This window comes from Schistocerca serialis, chromosome 3 (genome assembly GCF_023864345.2).
Source record: "Schistocerca serialis cubense isolate TAMUIC-IGC-003099 chromosome 3, iqSchSeri2.2, whole genome shotgun sequence".
Lineage (NCBI taxonomy): Eukaryota > Metazoa > Arthropoda > Insecta > Orthoptera > Acrididae > Schistocerca > Schistocerca serialis.
The window spans coordinates 112,140,091-112,160,308 of record NC_064640.1 but is presented as its reverse complement, the minus strand read 5'-3'; the positions used below and the strand labels follow the sequence as shown (position 1 = coordinate 112,160,308).

The following is a 20,218-nucleotide window of genomic DNA, read 5'->3' as shown; positions in this document are numbered from 1 at the left end:
CAGAAAGCGGTTCGGCGGAGCTCCAGCGGTCGGATAGACCATACACGACTGACACACCTAACGTAGCCCCCTCGGATTTCCACTTGTTTGGGCCATTAAAGGACGCCACTCGTGGAAGACATTTTGAGGACGATGTGGAGTTGATTCACACAGTGAAGCACTGGCTCCGCCACCAGGTTCAAGTGGCTCTGAGCGCTATGGGACTTAACATCTCAGGGTATCAGTCCCCTATAACTTAGAACTACTTAAACCTGACTAACCTAAGGACATCACACACACACCCATGCCCGAGGAAGGATTCGAACCTGCGACCGTAGCGGTCGCGCGGTTCCACACTGAAGCGCCTAGAACCGCTCGGCCACACCGGCCGGCCCTCCAGCGTGAAACAAGGGCGTATATGCCCTGTCGGTACCAATTCTCGTCCTGGTGGCGGACCGGCCGAGGTGGCCGAGCGGTTCTAGCCGCTACAGTCTGGAACCGCGCGACCGCTACGGTCGCAGGTTCGAATCCTGCCTCGGGCATGGATGTTTGTGATGTCCTTAGGTTAGTTAGGTTTAAGTAGTTCTAAGTTCTAGGGGACTGATGACCTCAGATGTTAAGTCCCATAGTGCTCAGAGCCATTTGAACCATTTTTCATGCTGGAGGAAGGCCATAGAACGGGATGGAGATTACGTGGAGAAATAGGGTGTGTAGATAAAACACCATTCTTTCGTGTGTGTAATTCTCATTATAGTCAATAAAGAGTTGTTGAAGAAAAAACTGCGGTTCATTACTTTCTGGACAACCCTCGTACCAACAGATCAGAGGAAACGCAGATCTGGACAAGACAGACAGCAAAAAATAGCACGGACTAATATAATAAACCAATATTTATATCCTTGCTGCGGAAATGGTCACACCAACGATCTTGTTATTGAAGTACACTACTGGCCATTCAAATTGCTGCACCAAGAAGATGACGTGCTACAGACGCGAAATTTAACCGACAGGAAGAAGATGCTGTGATATGCAAATGATTAGCTTTTCAGAGCATTCACACAAGGTTGACGCCGGTGGCGACACCTACAACGTGCTGACATGAGGAAAGTTTCCAACCGATTTCTCATACACAAACAGCAGTTGACCGGCGTAGCCTGGTGAAACGTTGTTGTGATGCCTCGTGTAAGAAGGAGAAATGCGTACCATCACGTTTCCGACTTTGATAAAGGTCGGATTGTAGCCTATCGCGATTGCGGTTTGTCATATCACGACATTGCTTCTCGCGTTGGTCGGGATCCAATGACTGTTAGCAGAATATGAAATCGGTGGGTTCAGGAGGGTAATACGGAACGCCGTGCTGGATCCCAACGGCCTCGTATCACTAGCAGTCGAGATGACAGGCATCTTATCCGCATGGCTGTAACGGATCGTGCAGCCACGTCTCGATCCCTGAGTCAACAGATGGGGACGTTCGCAAGACAAAAACGTTCTGCACGAACAGTTCGACGACGTTTTGCAGCAGCATGGACTATCAGCTCGGAGACCATGGCTGCGGTTACCCTTGACGCTGCATCACAGACAGGAGCGCCTGCGATGGTGTACTCAACGACGAACCTGGGTGCACGAATGGCAAAACGTCATATTTTCGGATGAATCCATGTTCTGTTTACAGCATCACGATGGTCGCATCCGTGTTTGGCGACATCGCGGTGAACGCACATTGGAAGCGTGTATTCGTCATCGCCATGCTGGCGTATCATCCTCCGTGATGGTATGGAGTGCCATTGGTTACACGTCTCGGTCGCCTCTTGTTCACATTGACGGCACTTTGAACAGTGGACGTTACATTTCAGATGTGCTACGACCCGTGGCTCTACCCTTCATTCGATCCCTGCGAGATCCTACATTTTAGCAGGATAATGCACGACCGCATGTTGCAGGTCCTGTTCAAATGTGTGTGAAATCTTATGGGACTTAACTGCTAAGGGCATCAGTCTTTATGCTCACACACTACTTAACCTAAGTTATCCTAAGGACAAACTCACGCACCAATGCCCGAGGGAGGACTCGAACCTCCTCCGGGACCAGCCGCACAGTCCATGACTGCAGCGCCGCTCGGCTAAGCAGGTCCTGTACGGGCCTTTCTGGATACAGAAAATGTTCGACTGCTGCCCTGGCCAGCACATTCTCTAGATCTCTCACCAACTGAAAACGTCTGGTCAATGGTGGCCGAGCAACTGGCTCGTCACAATACGCCAATCACTACTCGTGATGAGTGGAAGCTGCATGGGCAGCTGTACCTGTACACGCCATCCAAGCTCTGTGTGACTCAATGGCCAGGTGTATCAAGGCCGTTATTACGACCAGAGGTGGTTGTTCTGGGTACTGATTTCCTAGCATCTATGCACCCACATTGCGTGAAAATGTAATGACATGTCAGTTCTAGTATAATATATTTGTGCAATGAATACCCGTTTATCATCTACATTTCTTCTTGGTGTAGCAATTTCAATGGCCAGTAGTGTAGTAGTTTGAAGACGAACGTGACGCAGTCTAATAACTCAGAAGTTTTTACCTTCAGCGATCTCAGTCTGGTATGTGGTCTGTAGTGAGCTTGTTTCCGAGTTTAGGCTCTAGTAGTACTCGAGTAGTGAGCTCCGAATAATCCGAAATACCGTAATAATTTGAGCGCCGGAGCCGAAATTTTCCGATCGTTCGGAGTCTGTTGTTGCTTAGGGCTGTTGCCGCCTGTCAGGTTAAATTATGGGCAGAGTCTCTCGGATAAAATTAAAGTATCCGGGCGGAGAGTTTTGACGAGGCGAGGATGGCAGAAATAGCCGTGACGGTGCGCGCGCAACGGCAGCGCGTACTGGGCGGCAGTCGGCGCCGGGCAGTGCGAGCGCGACCGCGGCGCGGCATGGAGGCGACGCCGGCGCACACGCAGCGGCAGCTCAGCGAGTTCCAGGAGATCATCCGGCGCATGGACTCCGTGCTGGCGCCGCGCGCGCATTCGGTGCGCGTCAACATCGGCATCGACGAGGACCTCAAGATGATCCTCGACATGGACCCCAGCATCATGGACGCTACCACCCCGGCCGTCACTGAGCCCGCCGCCGTCGTGCCGCCGCGTCCCACCTGGTAAACAAACCGCCACGGGATTCTGCCAGTGCCGGCGAGAGCCGATATTGCGTGTGCTCCCTATCACCACGACTTGTGCTGTCACGATTTTCGCAATCTTTTTTTCACGTCGCGAGAACTACTTTACGAATTAAATAACGTGTTGTAGTTACATTGTAGTGCAATGACTGTGTGGGTCGGGAACTGTTCCTCATCAGAAAGCGACAAATGGGATGTAAAAGCCACTGATTGGCAGTATTAATATGTCATTAATTACATAATTACCGTTTCGATTGCACAAAGATATTTTGGTAACGTTATGACAACATCCCTCTCCTAAAATGCGAAGTGAACGAGCACGAACTTGACACTTCAGTTCAAATGGCTCTGAGCACTATGGGACTTAAATGCTGTGGTTACCAGTCCCCTAGAACTTAGAACTACTTAAACCTAACTAACCTAAGGACGTCACACACATCCATGCCCGAGGCAGGATTCGAACCTGCGACCGTAGCGGTCGCGCGGTTCCCGACTGTAGCGCCTAGAACCGCTCGGCCACTCCGGCCGGCGACACTTCAGTACTCAGGTCTGATTGTTTCCTGTAAAGTGACTTGTTACGTTGTGTTTATTTGTATTTTAAACAGAAAGTTATCACGTAATAGGGGGGAGAGTGTGGCAGATATGATACGCGAGTTGGGATGGAAGTAATTAAACCAAAGACGTGTTCGTCGCGGCGAGATGTATTTACGAAATGTCAGTCCTCAACTTTCTCTTCCGAATGCGAAAATATTTTGTTGAGCCCAACCTACATAGGTAGGAATGATCATCAAAATAAAATAAGAGAAATCAGAGCTCGAACAGAAAGGTTTAGGTGTTCGTTTTTCCCGCGCGCTGTTCGGGAGTGGCATGGTAGAGAGATAGTATGATTGTGGTTCGATGAACCATCTGCCAAGCACTTAAATGTGAATTGCAGAGTAGTCATGTAGATGTAGATGGAAACAGGATACCTAGCGTGTATGTGGAAACGATTAAAAAGGATTTTGAAATACGGGGATAACTGCTCTACCGCCCGTAAAGGTATTTATCTATGAAACTCTACATTTGCACACTTCAAAAGCACGAATCACCGAAGGAATTATATGGTGTAACGTATAGTTACCACTACCATATTAGCAAAACTCATTAATGAGGTGCTACTTGGCAAAAAGCCAGACTGTAGAAAAGATATCGTGCAACACCTCAAGCTGCTGTTTATCTTCTTATTGTGCAACCAGTTTCGTCCAAAGACCATTATCCGGCACATTTTTTTGTTGACGGCAAGAGTTACATAAATAAATAAAAAACTATCAATATAATATTTATAACTAATGAATTTTTGACATTTTGTTTTTTATGTGTTTATATACCTCTTGCTATTAACACATTTGTGCTGAATAATAGTCTTTGATCTAAGCCGACCGCACAATAAAGAATAAATTGAACAGCAGTCTAAGGTGTTGGTGTTATCATTTCTAGAATTTATAAAAGCTGTGGAATACAATCGACAAAAAATATTTTTAAAAGCTTAATATTTGCTTGAAACTGTGTATGTTCACATTTGCAGTACCGTAACACAGTCATATTTCCAAAAATAGAAATTGGTGTATTGCCTTACGTTCATCCCTTATTCCTTAACGAATTGGAAGTGTGGAGGTTCGGTCAAGTCATCACGATGTGTGCACATACTTCATAATTTTCTTTGTGCCGCACTGCAGTATTCCAGTATCAAAAGCCTCAGTGATCACATTTTTGCAGCGAGTTATCCCATTCTTGTAATCACTTGCAAGTCCACCTTTACACTTACATGACGTGTAATGGAAGAACGTACCACTTCACAAGAACGCCTATTTTGGGAAATATGACTGTGTGACTATGGCGTATATTAATCATTCCGATTCAAGCAAGTGTTTAGTTTTTGCCAAATAATGCCTCATTTTTGACTAACTGTAACGCGAAATTGTTCCTTCGACGACTTCTGCGTTTTTAGTCTTTAGGTGACCTAACCGTCAAGCAGTGATTGTGCGGTGTTACAGAGAAATGACTTTGATGGGCCGTAGAACATATATTTCTAACGTTAAAATCGGTTTTAGCCGTTCGGGAAAGGGTACTTACCTTGTCAGATAACTTGTTATCAAGAAATAAATTATCCATTTCTTATCAGTTTGAAACATAAATTTTATGTAGTGCTTTCTACTGGTTTCTACAGTAATTCCGTCAAGGATATTAGCCTATGCGAGCTTCCAGTAGACCCAACGTGAGATACTGTTGTATCATACTGTGTGATTCAGCATTAATGAACAGGCTTGTCAAGGGTTCACCCCAGAAGTTGGCGAAGTGCTGAAACTTTGTCCTCTGCACTCCGGGGGAGCCTTTTTCAAATTCTACTGCAACCATTTCAGTCTAGGCGCATAATATATACTGTGTCGCTATGAACGAATTCTGGGTTGATTCTTCAACTCCGGAGCCGGTTATTTGGTGTGTGTCTGTTTTAATAGTAATCCATCTTTGAGAGTGCTATAGATTAGATTTTAAAGCGAAAATAACAAAGGAAGAAGTTGAGAGAGGCATCCACAAATGGAAAAGAGATGTAAAATGCTCGTAGTTTCACATACACATTGCAAGAATAACTAAAATTTTCCATCTGCCTGCAGTCACAAAATTCCTTAATAGGAAATCATGAAGAATATTTCCTTCATTATGATAAAGCTTTCGTGGCAGTCGGTACGGGTCACAATTTGTTGAACGTATCCTTAATTTTTTTTAAATACGAAGCGTAATCCAGACCCCTCAGGCGTTTACGTATTTTAACGTAGCTATCCTTTTTGACTTCAGCCATAATAATAATAGTAATAATAACGTAGGGCATAGATGGACAACGATTTCCTTATCGCCTGTCACTAAATCATCACCATCATCATTATTATTGTATTATTATTATTATTATTATTATTATTATTATTATTATTATTTTAACGTAACTATCCTTTTTGACTTCAGCAATAATAATAATAATAATAATAATAATAATAATAATAATAATAATGTAGTGGCATAGATGAACAACGACTTCCTTATCGCCTGTCACTAAATCATTATTATTATTATTATTATTATTATTATTATTATTATTATTATTATCATTGCTGCTGAAGTAAAAAAGGATAGTTACGTTAAAATAATAATGATGATGATAATGACGATGATGATGACTTTTTAGTGACAGGCGATAAGGAAATAGTTGTTCATCTGTGCCACCACGTTATTATTATTATTTAATATTATTATTATTATTATGAAAATCAAATACAGTGCACTTTCTTTCAGACAGCCTGATAACGATGGTGCTCGGAAACTGGTCACACTGATAAGTTTGAGTTTACAAGTTTATCAAATTCTGAATGATAGAGACTGTTAGAACTGTTGCCGCGCGGGATTAACCGAGCGGTCTCGGGCGCTGCAGTCATGGACTGTGCGGCTGATCCCGGCGGAGGTTCGAGTCCTCCCTCGGACTTGGGTGTGTGTGTGTTTGTCCTTAGGATAATTTAGGTTAAGTGGTGTGTAAGCTTAGGGACTGATGACCTTAGCAGTTAAGCCCATAAGATTTCACACCCATTTGAACATTTTTGTTAGAACTGTTAGTTACTTCCTGTGCTGTGTGTGCTTGCTATCGCATTTGTTGTTTACGCGCTGTTTTGGTCATCCAGCAGTTGCCAACGGAATCGTCGACTTCGTTCTGATGAATAGTTCCTTCTGCCGTAGAGTCTGATAAAGTAACTGAGGTAGTTCGAAGAACGTGCGTCGCAGAGGTGCGCGAGTGTCGGTACGTGATGCTTAACAATAGCGAAGGCAGCGCGGCGCAGTGATTTCTTCCAAGAAACCGGCGGCCCGGTGGCACCTTAGCGCGTCGTGAGCTGTGCTTCGCTGCCAAGACGGCAGCCGCGCAGTAGGTTTCCTGTGTTGCAGAACCGCTCCTCATGACTTCCGGCATTCGTCGCTGACAAACGTCTCGGCCGGTTCCGTCTGCATTGCGGTCGTGTGTGGCAGACGAGATCAGTGCCTAATATAAACGTTGATAAAGCGAATCTGCTACGAAGAATTCAACAAGTTGTAGAGTAGCGGCGCAGATTTTACTACCTCGCTGTCAGCGATGACTGGACCTCCTCCCCCTCCCCCACCCCCCCCCCCCCCACCCCTCTCGCACGCCAATGCAATGCCACCGCAAACGCAGTGGCCTGGTTTGCTTACAGACTTCATAAAAATTACGTGTGCCACTCGCGAGTATTCTGTCAGATTTGTTACCGTACGGCGAAAGTTGCTTTACGCAGCTTCGGCCTTGAGACATGACTGCAGAGCGGCGTTCTTTCGAAGGTCAACTTATTAGCGGAAAATGCGCACAACACACTGCTCTGTACCTTCTGGGCTCCTCCCTCGTTTTCCGTCGCGCGCGCACACACACACACACACACACACACACACTCTTGCGCGATGTAGCACAGAACCGTCTGCTTTGCATCGACATTAGCGTATTATTCAGTTGATATTAGGTTGGTGCATAAGTTCGTAGCGTTTTTGTTTTGTATGTTGGTATTCCGGTTGCTATTGGTGTATTTACGATAGTCATTTTTTATTTGTAGTTCACTGCTGCTATTTGAGTTTACATGCTGTAGCTCTTGTCATTTGGAGATACTGGGTGGAGCTGTGGACGCTAGAAAATGGAGTGCCAAGTAGAGGAAGAACATTTCCGACATATTCGTCTGTTTGAGTTCAGTAGAGCGTGACAGCAGCAGAGGTAGCCGTAAACGTTTGCGCCATTTGTAGGGATAACACTGTTGGACAGAGCACGCCAAGAAAATGGTTTTCTCGTTTGAAGAAGGATCGTTTTGACATCAGCGACTCCAACGTTCAGGAAGACCTTCGGGGTTTTATGTAGACCGTATAAACGCACTCGAGAACTCGCAAATGTGATGAACTGTGGTCATTCCACCTCGTGCGACATTCGCATGCAATGAGGAAGGTTCAAAAGTCGAGTGTATGGGTACTGCATGCTCTAAGCCAAAATCTCAAAAATCAGTGGGTGGCCATATGTGCATCCGTGCCTGCACGTCATCGGTTATTTCTTGAGTAACACCGACAATTCCTATCCTGTATCATTACTGGTGACGAGAAGTGGTGTCTGTATGTTAACACGAGGAACAGAAAGTACTAGTTGAGCCCATACAGAGCAGAAACTCTCCGTACCAAGACCTGCGCGCATCCACAAAAAGATAATGTAATGTATCTGGTGGAACATCGATGGCGTGATGTTGCTTCCCCGAGGTGTAACCATCAGTGCTGACTTTTATTGTCAACAACTGAGACGTCTTGCAGCCGCAGTCCAAGAACAACGACCAAGAAGACAGCTTGAAGTGATGCTACTCTACGATAAAGTCCGCACGCATTCTGCTAGACTGACAAAAAACACTATACACGATTTGGGTTGGGAAGTCATTCCGCACCCACCTTGTTCGTCTGCTCTTGCGCCCTCAGATTTTCACCTTTTCCTTTCTCTATCGAACAGCCTTCAAAGAACTTCGTTTCCAGATGAAAATGCACTCCGAATATGTCTGGACGAGTTCTTGCCTCAAAACCAAGTGATTCCTATAGTCGCGAAATCGGAAAGTTACCCCAGCGTTGGCAGACTGTTGTAAACAGTGGAGGAGGAAATATTATTGATGATTAAAGTCTCTGTTGTGTTTATTAAACTTATGGAAAAACTCTATGAACTTATGCAGCAGCCCATTACATTAGTACAGGGTGTTTCAAAAATGACCGGTATATTTGAAACGGCAATAAAAACTAAACGAGCAGCGATAGAAATACACCGTTTGTTGCAATATGCTTGGGACAACAGTACATTTTCAGGCAGACAAACTTTCGAAATTACAGTAGTTACAATTTTCAACAACAGATGGCGCTGCGGTCTGGGAAACTCTATAGTACGATATTTTCCACATATCCACCATGCGTAGCAATAATATGGCGTAGTCTCTGAATGAAATTACCCGAAACCTTTGACAACGTGTCTGGCGGAATGGCTTCACATGCAGATGAGATGTACTGCTTCAGCTGTTCAATTGTTTCTGGATTCTGGCGGTACACCTGGTCTTCCACGTGTCCCCACAGAAAGAAGTCACAGGGGTTCATGTCTGGCGAATAGGGAGGCCAATCCACGCCGCCTCCTGTATGTTTCGGATAGCCCAAAGCAATCACACGATCATCGAAATATTCATTCAGGAAATTAAAGGCGTCGGCCGTGCGATGTGGCCGGGCACCATCTTGCATAAACCACGAGGTGTTCGCAGTGTCGTCTAAGGCAGTTTGTACCGCCACAAATTCACGAAGAATGTCCAGATAGCGTGATGCAGTAATCGTTTCGGATCTGAAAAATGGGCCAATGATTCCTTTGGAAGAAATGGCGGCCCAGACCAGTACTTTTCGAGGATGCAGGGACGATGGGACTGCAACATGGGGCTTTTCGGTTCCCCGTATGCGCCAGTTCTGTTTATTGACGAAGCCGTCCAGGTAAAAATAAGCCTCGTCAGTAAACCAAATGCTGCCCACATGCATATCGCCGTCATCAATCCTGTGCACTATATCGTTAGCGAATGTCTCTCGTGCAGCAATGGTAGCGGCGCTGAGGGGTTGCCGCGTTTGAATTTTGTATGGATAGAGGTGTAAACTCTGGCGCATGAGACGATACGTGGACGTTGGCGTCATTTGGACCGCAGCTGCAACACGGCGAACGGAAACCCGAGGTCGCTGTTGGATCACCTGCTGCACTAGCTGCGCGTTGCCCTCTGTGGTTGCCGTACGCGGTCGCCCTACCTTTCCAGCACGTTCATCCGTCACGTTCCCAGTCCGTTGAAATTTTTCAAACAGATCCTTTATTGTATCGCTTTTCGGTCCTTTGGTTACATTAAACCTCCGTTGAAAACTTCGTCTTGTTGCAACAACACTGTGTTCTAGGCGGTGGAATTCCAACACCAGAAAAATCCTCTGTTCTAAGGAATAAACCACGTTGTCTACAGCACACTTGCACGTTGTGAACAGCACACGCTTACAGCAGAAAGACGACGTACAGAATGGCGCACCCACAGACTGTGTTGTCTTCTATATCTTTCACATCACTTGCAGCGCCATCTGTTGTTGAAAATTGTAACTACTGTAATTTCGAAAGTTTGTCCGCCTGAAAATGTACTGTTGTCCCAAGCATATTGCAACAAACGGTGTATTTCTATCGCTGCTCGTTTAGTTTTTATTGCCATTTCAAATATACCGGTCATTTTTGAAACACCCTGTAGGTTCACACTAAAACGACTAGATTATTCTTTTATCTGTTTTCTCTTCTCTGTGTCCAAAAGGCCTAAGGTTTCTTTCTAATCCATTGGGATGGCTTCTTAGTGATGGTACCGTCACTGCTGGGCATGTGATGAGAGTGCATCATGTAATGTAAGGGAGAGGGAACTCTTGTAATCTGTTCTAAATAATGTTATTGTATCATGTCCATCGTTAATTTCTTGCGATTATTCTTTTTGTGTAGCTCCATTAGTTAGATTATATTCTCGTAACAATTCAAAACTAGGTGGCGCAGTGGTTAGCACACGGGATTTGCATTCGAGAGGACGACGGTTCAAAGCCGCGTCCGGCTATTCAGATTTAGGTTTTCTCCGATTTCCCTAAATCTCTTCAGGCATATGCCGGATGGTTCCTTTGAAAGGGCACGGCCGATTTCCTTCTCCATCCTTGACACAATCCAAGCTTGTGCTACGTCTCTAATGACCTCGATTTCAACGGGACGATAAACCCTAATCTTCCATCCATCCATCCATCCATCCATCTTCCTCGGTTTTTGAGCAATTCGAAAACTGTTGTGTGAACACAGTCATCGTTGTAAAATCTCTTTCCCCTCCAAATGTTCTTTCAGCTTTACAGAAAGATGGTAATTTCGTGATGCATGATTTGGACTCGCCAATCAGTTTTGCCCCCGCCCCCCCCAAGAATCGTACTGTCCCGCTCACTTCAACTCTGAAGTACGTTTCCATTTGCCGCGCCGTTTCGCTCGCCCATTGTGATGCACCTGTTATTCGTACTGCAGCAGAAATGTGTCTGCAGGAAACCCGGAACATTCACTCTCTTCTGACAGTGCGCCACTCTTCTTGCGCAGTGGTCTTAGACTGAGACGACGTGTGTAACTTAATTTCTGACGTTCGTATGTTTATAAAGTCTGCAACGTGACACATGAATACTGCCCGCTTCACGTATGTCTTGGCAATGGATTCTTGTCCGGTCGACATCGAGATTGTCAAGAGACGGTTCGAATGCAGTGATTATCATAGTTGCTGTAAATTGCCTTTTACACAGCACACGCATTGATTTACATGTTAGTTCCTGCAGAACGGAAACGGCATGTCTACTTACTTGGGTACCTATTGAAACAGTTATCTACACGTACTGGGAATTAGTCAAGGAACTTCAGGAACCCCCTGTATGTGGATGTTGCTCGTACACCAGAAAAAATGTTAGTCACCACCAGGACACCTCACATCATGTAACAGCTCAAACACCCATCAGTGGATAGGCGACGTCATGTCTTGGCAGTTTTCAACCGTATCTGGAGCGAGGGTGAGTCTCTTCTCAGTGGCGAGAAAGCGTGATCTTTTCGGGACTAAAACGGGGTAAGCTCTCCCTTGAGAGGGACAGATATGGCCCAATTCGTCTTACTAATGTTCTCTGAAAGTTGATCGAATGTATGGTGAGCTGGTGGCTGTGTTGGTACCTTAAGAGTCTCCGGCTTTTTTGTCTCTGTTCCAGGGCGGTTTTCGTCAGGGCCGTTGTAGAACTGATAATTCAGTCTGTCTGGAGTCTGCAGTCTCCTTTTGCCCTTAGTCAACAGCTTATCGCTTCGACTTGCAAAAGGCTTATGACGCCGCGTGGCGTCATCACATCGTTGTTACCCTACATGAGTGAGGTATCCAGGGCCAGGTCCCAATTTTTGTCCGGAACTTATTGCACACCCTACTTTCCGAGTTCTAGTTGATGTTTCCCGCAGTACTCCCCATGTGCAAGTAAATGGAGTCCCACCTATTGAGTGTCCACCTTTTCCTAGTGACTATTAGTGGTCAAGCGGCAGTTGTGGTGTCCACCCTGTCACCCTCCACGAATACTGACGATTTTTACATCCACTATTGCTCCTCCACTGTGGGTGTTGCTGGACGCCAACTGCAGGGTGCCATACGAAAGGTGCAGTCCTGGGCTCTCACCCATGGATTCCAGTTTTCAACTTGCAAGACATGCGCCATGCACTCGTGCCACCATTGTACTGTCCTTCCATAACCCTAACTCTGCTTTGACGACCAGTTGCTCAATGTGGTGGAGTCTGGTCGCTTTCTGGTACTGATCCACAATGCCCAGTTGACTTGGCTTTCCGCCGGCCGAAGTGGCCGTGCGGTTAAAGGCGCTGCAGTCTGGAACCGCAAGACCGCTACGGTCGCAGGTTCGAATCCTGCCTCGGGCATGGATGTTTGTGATGTCCTTAGGTTAGTTAGGTTTAACTAGTTCTAAGTTCTACGGGACTAATGACCTCAGCAGTTGAGTCCCATAGTGCTCAGAGCCATTTGCACCATTTGAACTTGGCTTTCCTATCTTAACTTACTTAAGCATATGTGCTGTTGCCACCTTAACACTCTTAGCTGCCTCAGTAACACCAGCTGGGGCGCAGACTGCTTTGCACCTTACAAAGCTCTGAGCCTGTCTTGTCCTGATCGTGGGAGTCTGACATGTAGTTCGGCATCACCTTTAGCATTGTGGATGCTAGATCTGATACACCATTGTGGGGTCTGATTTGCTACAGATGCCTTTCGAGCCAGTCCTGTGAATAGCCTGTTCATGGACGCTGAGGTTCCTCCACTACACATCACGTGACAACTACTGCTTTTCAAAATATGATGCACATTCGCTGCTCCCCTGAATATCCGAACTATCCTGTCCTTTCTCCTGGTAGGAAGGTCCTTCTTCCACAACAGAAGTCCAGGCCTGGAGTCAAGACTGCAGTTTGCATACAGTGTGTCTGCTCTGAACTCCAACTTGCCCCACTGTTGTCTCTTGTCAGGGAGCAATTGCTTATGCCCCCATAGTGTTTACCCTGCCCTCGGATCTGTCTCGACCTATGCTTTGGACGAAAAGACTGTTAACCGTATAGTTTTTCGACAGCTGTTCCTGGCCAGGATGCATTTCCAGGGTTTGGAAGTGGTGTACAATGACAGCTCTACAGTCGTCAGGTGAACCGGTTTTGCCTACACATTTACAGGGTGCAGTGAATAACGCTCCCTACAAAACGAATGTAGTGTATTCACTGCAGAATTGGTGGCCATCACTTGTGCGCTCAATCATATTTGTTCTTGCACCAGAGAGACGTTCTTGATCGGCAGTTACTCTGTGAGTAATTTTCAGGCTATTGATCAGTGCTATCCTCGACAGCCACTGGTCGTGACTGTTCAGGACCTCCTTTCTGACCTCCATCAAGCTGGACGGTTGGTCGTCTTCATTTGGACATCAGATCAAATTGGGATCCTGCTGACCAGTTGGCTACCAGCATGCTGACTTCGGAGATGGGGGTATCGGAACTGGACATTGAGTCAACTCTATGCCGTCAGTTCTTGGAGGCTTGGAAGACAGATTGGTGTGCCCTGGTTTTTCTGAGCAAACTGCGAGCAATTAAAGTGACCACGACTATGTGTCAGTCTTACCTTCATACTTCTCGCAGAGAATGTTGTTCTATATTGAATTTGCTTTGGCCACACGTGGCTGACACGTTGCCACATCCAACGACGTGAGGATCTGTCTCACAATGTATAGTGCCCATATGATCGTGGCCCACATCTGACTGTAGTGCCCTAAATTGGCCACTTTACAACGAAACCTTGAAGTTGCTGACACTCTGCCTCTGGTGCTGGCGGATGACGCTGTAGTGGCTGATCTGGTTTTACGTTTAGTTCATACCCTTCCATCAACTGCTCCTACCCAGGAGGCCCATGGCTGCCCTTGCTCTGTGGTCCAGCCTGGCTCCTGCCCTTCCGACGTTTTAATTCACCTGATTATTTTACATCTGTCGTTAGTTCAGTGTGTCGTCGTCGTCTTTCCTGAGATTTTATTAATTGGTCTTTGTCGTTAGTTTTCTTGTGGTAGTGTAATGGAGGGTGAGGAAGCGCCGGTCGAGGAGTGCGCCTCTCATTGCATACCATGTCCCGGGGGCCTCTAGCTGCTTTCAACTCACCCACCTTATCCCTCTCACTTCTACGGGTCGGTCCACAGCATGCCCAATACCCGTTGTGAGTATATAGAAGAAATAACAAAACGTGGTCGCTGAGGATGTTGAATTATGCACCCTAGTTCACGTTCACGGTATTTCCTGTTGGGTTTGAAACCGATTTTCACTGACAGCGCGACACTCTCCTCCGGTTCCTACCGACTAGGATCTGTTTACGACCACTGTTCTTTCGTCGCGTTACTTGGATGCGAGTAGTACACCATTCCTTGCAGACTCGTTGAGCAAACCGGGCGGCTTTATTGACGGTGTGGTCATGAACACTAACTTTCAAGTGAGGCCAACCATCGCCTAAATTCTATATTTTGAAAACAAGTTTTTTGTTCACTTACTATGGTAACATTTGCAGAAGGATTGCAAATATTTAAGTTCTAAAAAAGTAGTGCCGGCCTGCTTCATTTCTAGAAGTAATGGCCAGAGGTTAAGGCACAGGGAAAAATCGAGATTTGCTGGAGTATATCACGTTACATGTGATAGGCGTAATTCGAGGTAAATCGGCCAAACCGGTAGAAATTTTATATTAGCAACCCCGGCTCAAAATCAGCTTTAAGTACCCACCTACAGGAAACTGGGCATTCAGTTACATCTCTCCCCTCTTGTCGTCAGATACTGCATCGAGAAAGCAAGGGCAGTACACTTAATATTTTGGAGTAATTGGAAATTTATCGCTCATGAAATACTGCACAGACGGATTTACGCGATAGAAACCTTTTCGCTACTTTTGATTGTTTAAATAGGTTGTTTATTGATTCCTAGAAGCATATTGTTTACGCATTGCTTTAGATGTCAGCATATTCATCCCCTTGCATTTTGGCGTATTAGTTGAGTAACACTGTATTGCCACTTTCCATCCTTCTCGTCGGTACACACGAACCGGCGCTCCGTATCTGTGCGCATGCGCCGTTGCCCGCTGGGTCTCATACCAGCGATCTGCCAGTCTAGTTCAGTTTGATGCCGACTTCCCTCCCGGAGCAGTCTACGGAGAAGGTATGTGTTAAGCCTTGGTTCTTTCGTATTTGGCTCCTTCTGGAAGTTAGGCTACGTTTATTTGAGTGTATGTATTCGGATGTTCTTACGGCACCTACGGTTTTTCCGATTTCTTCCGTTTTTCATAGTTGCTGAGATACGCCCTTATTTTTTAGGTTTCTTTCGGGCCAAACCATTTTAACTTAGACCAATGCTTACAGCCAGTACTTATTTTTATTGCTTTGACGATAAACTGTGGAGCTGGCTATAATTGTTGTTCCTGTGTACGGTCATGATTTAAGAGATACTGTTAGCACACTTCTCCTAGCGGCCGTATGTGAACATGCGCGCGTATTTTTAAAAAACTGGTTGTTTCGAAGAGTAAATGTGTTGTTCCTCCAGTGTACAGATCACCCAGTGATGCATTTTAAGAATACGAAACTGTTCGTGGTCCTTCAGTAAAGGAGTGGTCGCCGGCGTGCCCAGACACGATAGCTTCTTTCTGCAGTTTTCGTCGACACATCTTCCCGAGCTGAGTGCGTTCAGCCGACTGGCACGTGCGAATACACACCAATGCCACGACTTCTGCTGGGAAGCGTCGCATTACCGTCCAGTACCGGTTCTACACAACCTACAGCTATTCAGGGCGACGAGTATGTTATTTTAAGGAGGTGACTGATATTTAAAGTGCAAGAATGGGAACTGTAACCCTTCTGTGGCCCGGGGACCTCTTGATGGTTCCATTACTAACGTTTTCAGGACTGGCAAACATTTCAGTTCTAAAAACTTAGTTCCGACCTACTTCATACTTAGAAATAATAGCCAGAGGCTCCCTCAGCCACAGGGAAGACTCTAGATTTGAAAGTTAAAAATCTTCGGAAGTATATTGCATTGCATGTGATGGGCGCAGTTCCCAGGTAAATCGGTCGAACAGGTAGAAATTTTAAGACACGCTTTAAGGAGCACACCAATAAACCAGGCTTCAAATCAGCCTTAAGTACCCACGTACAGGAAAGTGGGCTTTCAATTACGATCTCCCTTCTTATCTTCAGATGTTGCATCAAGAAAGTAAGGGCAATACACCTAACATTTTGGAAGAATTGGAAATTTATTGGTCATTAAAAAAAATTCCTGATGAAACAGCACAGACGGATTTCCAACATAGAAACTTTTTTTCTGATATCAATTTTTTAACTAAGTAGTTAATTGGTTCCTTGTTTATGCATTGCCTTTAGATGTCAGTCTATTCATCCTCTTGCTTCTTGGAGGATTATTTTAGTAACATTGAACAACCATGGGCACCCACATCGTAGTTTGTAAGTGGAGGGGGTGGCGGTTACACTGAGGGTATATAATATTTATTTATGGAGTATTTTTGATATTTTGGAAGACGAATGATGACTTTTAAGTAGCCATAAAATGTTCCATGTCCGATCTGGTTAAAAACCTGCATAATACCGACTTTTACATAGTTTTCTCGAAAGAAAAACACCTGACTACACTATATATGGGGGCGGGGGCGACCACCGTTGCCTCCGGGTATGAGCGACCTTTCCATCCTTCTAGTCAGCACATACTAATCTGCCCTTCCGTAACTTTGCGCGTGCGCCGTTTCCCGTGGCGTCTCAACAGCGTTTTGCCAGTCTAGCGTAGTTTGATGCCGGAGGATTCTGCGAATTGGGTACGTGTTCTGCCTTACGTCTTCCTTATCTGGTTCCTTCTGGAAGTTAAGCTATGTTTATTTGACTTTGTTTATTGGGATCGTCTTACGGCACCTGCGGTTTTTCTGATTTCTTCCGTTTTCATAGTTACTGGGATACACCCTTTTTTTTATAGGTTGCACTTTGGGCCTAATCATTTTAACTTGGTTCACTGTATATAGCGAGTTACTTATTTTTATTGCTTTGACAATGAACGATGGGACATGGCTATAATTGTTTTTCGTGTATACTACAATGATTTAGAAGATAGTGTTAGTACACTATTCCTAGCTATCATATGTGGGCATGAGCACGTATTTTTAAAAAATTTAAAAACCGGTTACTCCAGGGAGTAATTATGTTACTCCTCCGGTCTACAGATTACTCGATGATGCGTTTTAAGAATGCGAAACCTGTTGTGATCTCTAAATAAAGGTGTGGTCGCGGGCATGCCTAGATACGATAGCTTTTTTGTGTCTTTCTCGTCAACTTGTATTACTGAGCTGGTAACGTGTAACCGAATGACACGTACACGTATACACCAATGCCATGACTTCAGCGGCGGAGCGTCACATTACCATTCAGCACCGGTTCTACACAATCTGCAACTATCCAAAGCGACGAGTATGTTACTTTAAGGGGGTGATTAATATTTTGGGCTTCGAGCGAGAAGACCCAGTGCATTTGTTTTTACATGAACTTTAACTTTTCAGATTTTGTGGTCGTGGTTTCTGCACTAAATGTGTGTGATTATAAGGAGTAATACGTTTTTAGTTTTCTGTGTGGCTTTCTCTTAAGAGTACCGCCATACGTGGTACCAGTATTTTCTCGTGAATGTTTCATTTTGCTCTTTTTGGCGCTCGAAGATATTTGTGCTGGAATCTTAACAATCATACAAGCCTTACTTCAGATTCCCCAGTTTCGGTAGACTTAAAGTCTTGACAAGGTTTTGAAAATTGCGATGGCTCCCCTTCATAATTACCTCCGTTTTTTATTTTATTTTTTATAACGATCATCCCTACATTTGTCTGTCGTAACTGATCATTTTGATTACTTGTGTGTGTGTGTGTGTGTGTGTGTGTGTGTGTGTGTGTGTGTGTGTGTGAGAGAGAGAGAGAGAAATAGAAATACCAAATTGCACCTTTGTTCGTCGTCAAAGTTAACCTGTAAATTTTCCTACAAGTGTCTGTATAAAGTTACGTAGGGACTTCAGAAATTGAGTTGCGTATTGTCAGGAGAGAGAGAGAGAGAGAGAGAGAGAGAGAGAGAGAGAGAGAGAGAGAGAGCATATGTTCCGGAGGTTCAGCATACACAATTCTGCTGCGGCACGGATAACAGGTGCATCATAGCGTGCGATTGATATGGAGCGGCAGCTGGCTTAATCCAGAGTTGAAGTGCGCGGCACGGTAAGATTCTTGTGGGTAAAATTGCACACAGATTCACCCTGAAAGTCTGACGATGTATGGACCAAATGAAATTTCGGTTCTAGCTGTATTGAAATGGGACCAAAAACCTGACCAATCATCGTGAGTGATGCTGATTTGGAAGGAAAGCCATGAACATCGGCCACAGACGACAGTGTCCAGGGGCCCTATTCTGTATCGTTCATACCGATCGGTGCGAATAAAACTAGCAACAATCGTCTTTATACTCTAGCTTGTCACAAGTATTTATCTGCGATCGAATCCAGTAGACAGAGATTAAAGGTTCCCGCCACAATATTTTCAGACTATACCACCATATATGAAACATTTTTGATTCATCAGTTGCATGTTATAAACTACAACGAACTTCTATAGCTGCACTCGCCACACGTTCTCGAAAAGGCGTTTTTTAAAATTTTGTTTTTATGAACCAAATCGCTGATGTATCATACAGGAAAGTAGGCTACTTCATCATTTGGATCTCTAGGAACCAGCTGCAATCACATTCTGTGCATCTTCTTATTCTTTGACACTCTCTTAAACAATTTTTTGCTTCATGGAGATGTTCTGTCTATGCGACTAATTGAAGGCAGTTTATACCCATACGCGTTTCACTTCTTGTATTTGTGAAGCATCATCACGATTAAAGGAAGCGAAATGCGTATGGCAATTAACAAACTGCCTTCAATTATGAAACTTCCTGGCAGATTAAAACTGTGTGCTGGACCGAGACTCGAACTTAGGACCTTTGCCTTTCGAGGGCAAGTGCTCTACCAACCGTCCTCACAGCTTTAATTCCGCCAGTACCTCGTCTCTTACCTTCCATTAGTTGCATAGTTGGAACGTACCTCCATGAATTTTGAAGCAACTAAGGAACGATGGAAAACAGAAAAAATGACGAATTTTTCGGGTGTTTCTATAGATATATTTGTATAATGTGTTACTACACTCCATTCCTAACTCATATTCCGAAACGTAAAATACAAAACAAGATGTCGATGTGAATGAGAATAAAATATAATGTGACAATTACGACAGTTTCCAGAACACAGTCAATATTATATCGTTATCATGCTTTCATGGAAGCCTATGGTCAGCTAAATTTGAGCAGTATTACGTACCCTAACCACACTTTTCGGTACTGTGAAGAATGGCATGCCTGTGTCGGCTGGTAGCCACTTAAAGTTCGTGCCGCTGTGGCGCTGCAGTGCGCATGCGTGGACCTGAAGCAGATTGCTTTTCATTGGTTGGCGCAAGGAGAACTGACAACAGCGTTTCGGTTCGCTAGGACCGTTCGGCATCGCTTTCGAAATGCTTACTGAATAATGTTGGGGCTCTGTTTCGAAAACAAGACCGTTCGGTGCGCTCGCGTACCGAACCGATCGGAAATGGCGGAAAGATACAGAATAGGGCCCCAGGCAAACGTTTCGGCGAGCGGAAGGAACATACGAGGAAAAGAGATTTTCCAGCAATGAGTGTTCTCGGATGGCTTGATCAACGAAGCAATATCTATCGTCCAGGAACTGAACGATTGGTAGAATATCACTTTGAGTTGTAGCACAGCATTCAATAAAAGTTAAAAACCAAATAAAAATGGTCTCAATAGCGTTTCCAGAGTTTTATTCATAAGC

General features: G+C 45.0%; 1 protein-coding gene across 2 annotated transcripts in view; it reads left to right on the top strand.

Moving 5' to 3' along the window:
* Positions 1 to 20,218, top strand: part of LOC126469798 (microphthalmia-associated transcription factor) — a 387,123-nt gene that overhangs the window by 80,387 nt on the left and 286,518 nt on the right. Inside the window, exon 1 of one of the 2 annotated variants that reach the window (XM_050097053.1) lies at positions 2,885 to 3,117. The exons of the other annotated variant lie outside the window; for it this stretch is intronic. Coding sequence (XP_049953010.1) covers positions 2,897 to 3,117 — 221 coding nt within the window. The 5' untranslated portion in view covers positions 2,885 to 2,896. Of the gene's footprint in view, positions 1 to 2,884; positions 3,118 to 20,218 lie in introns of those variants that run through there. 2 annotated transcript variants of the gene reach the window in all.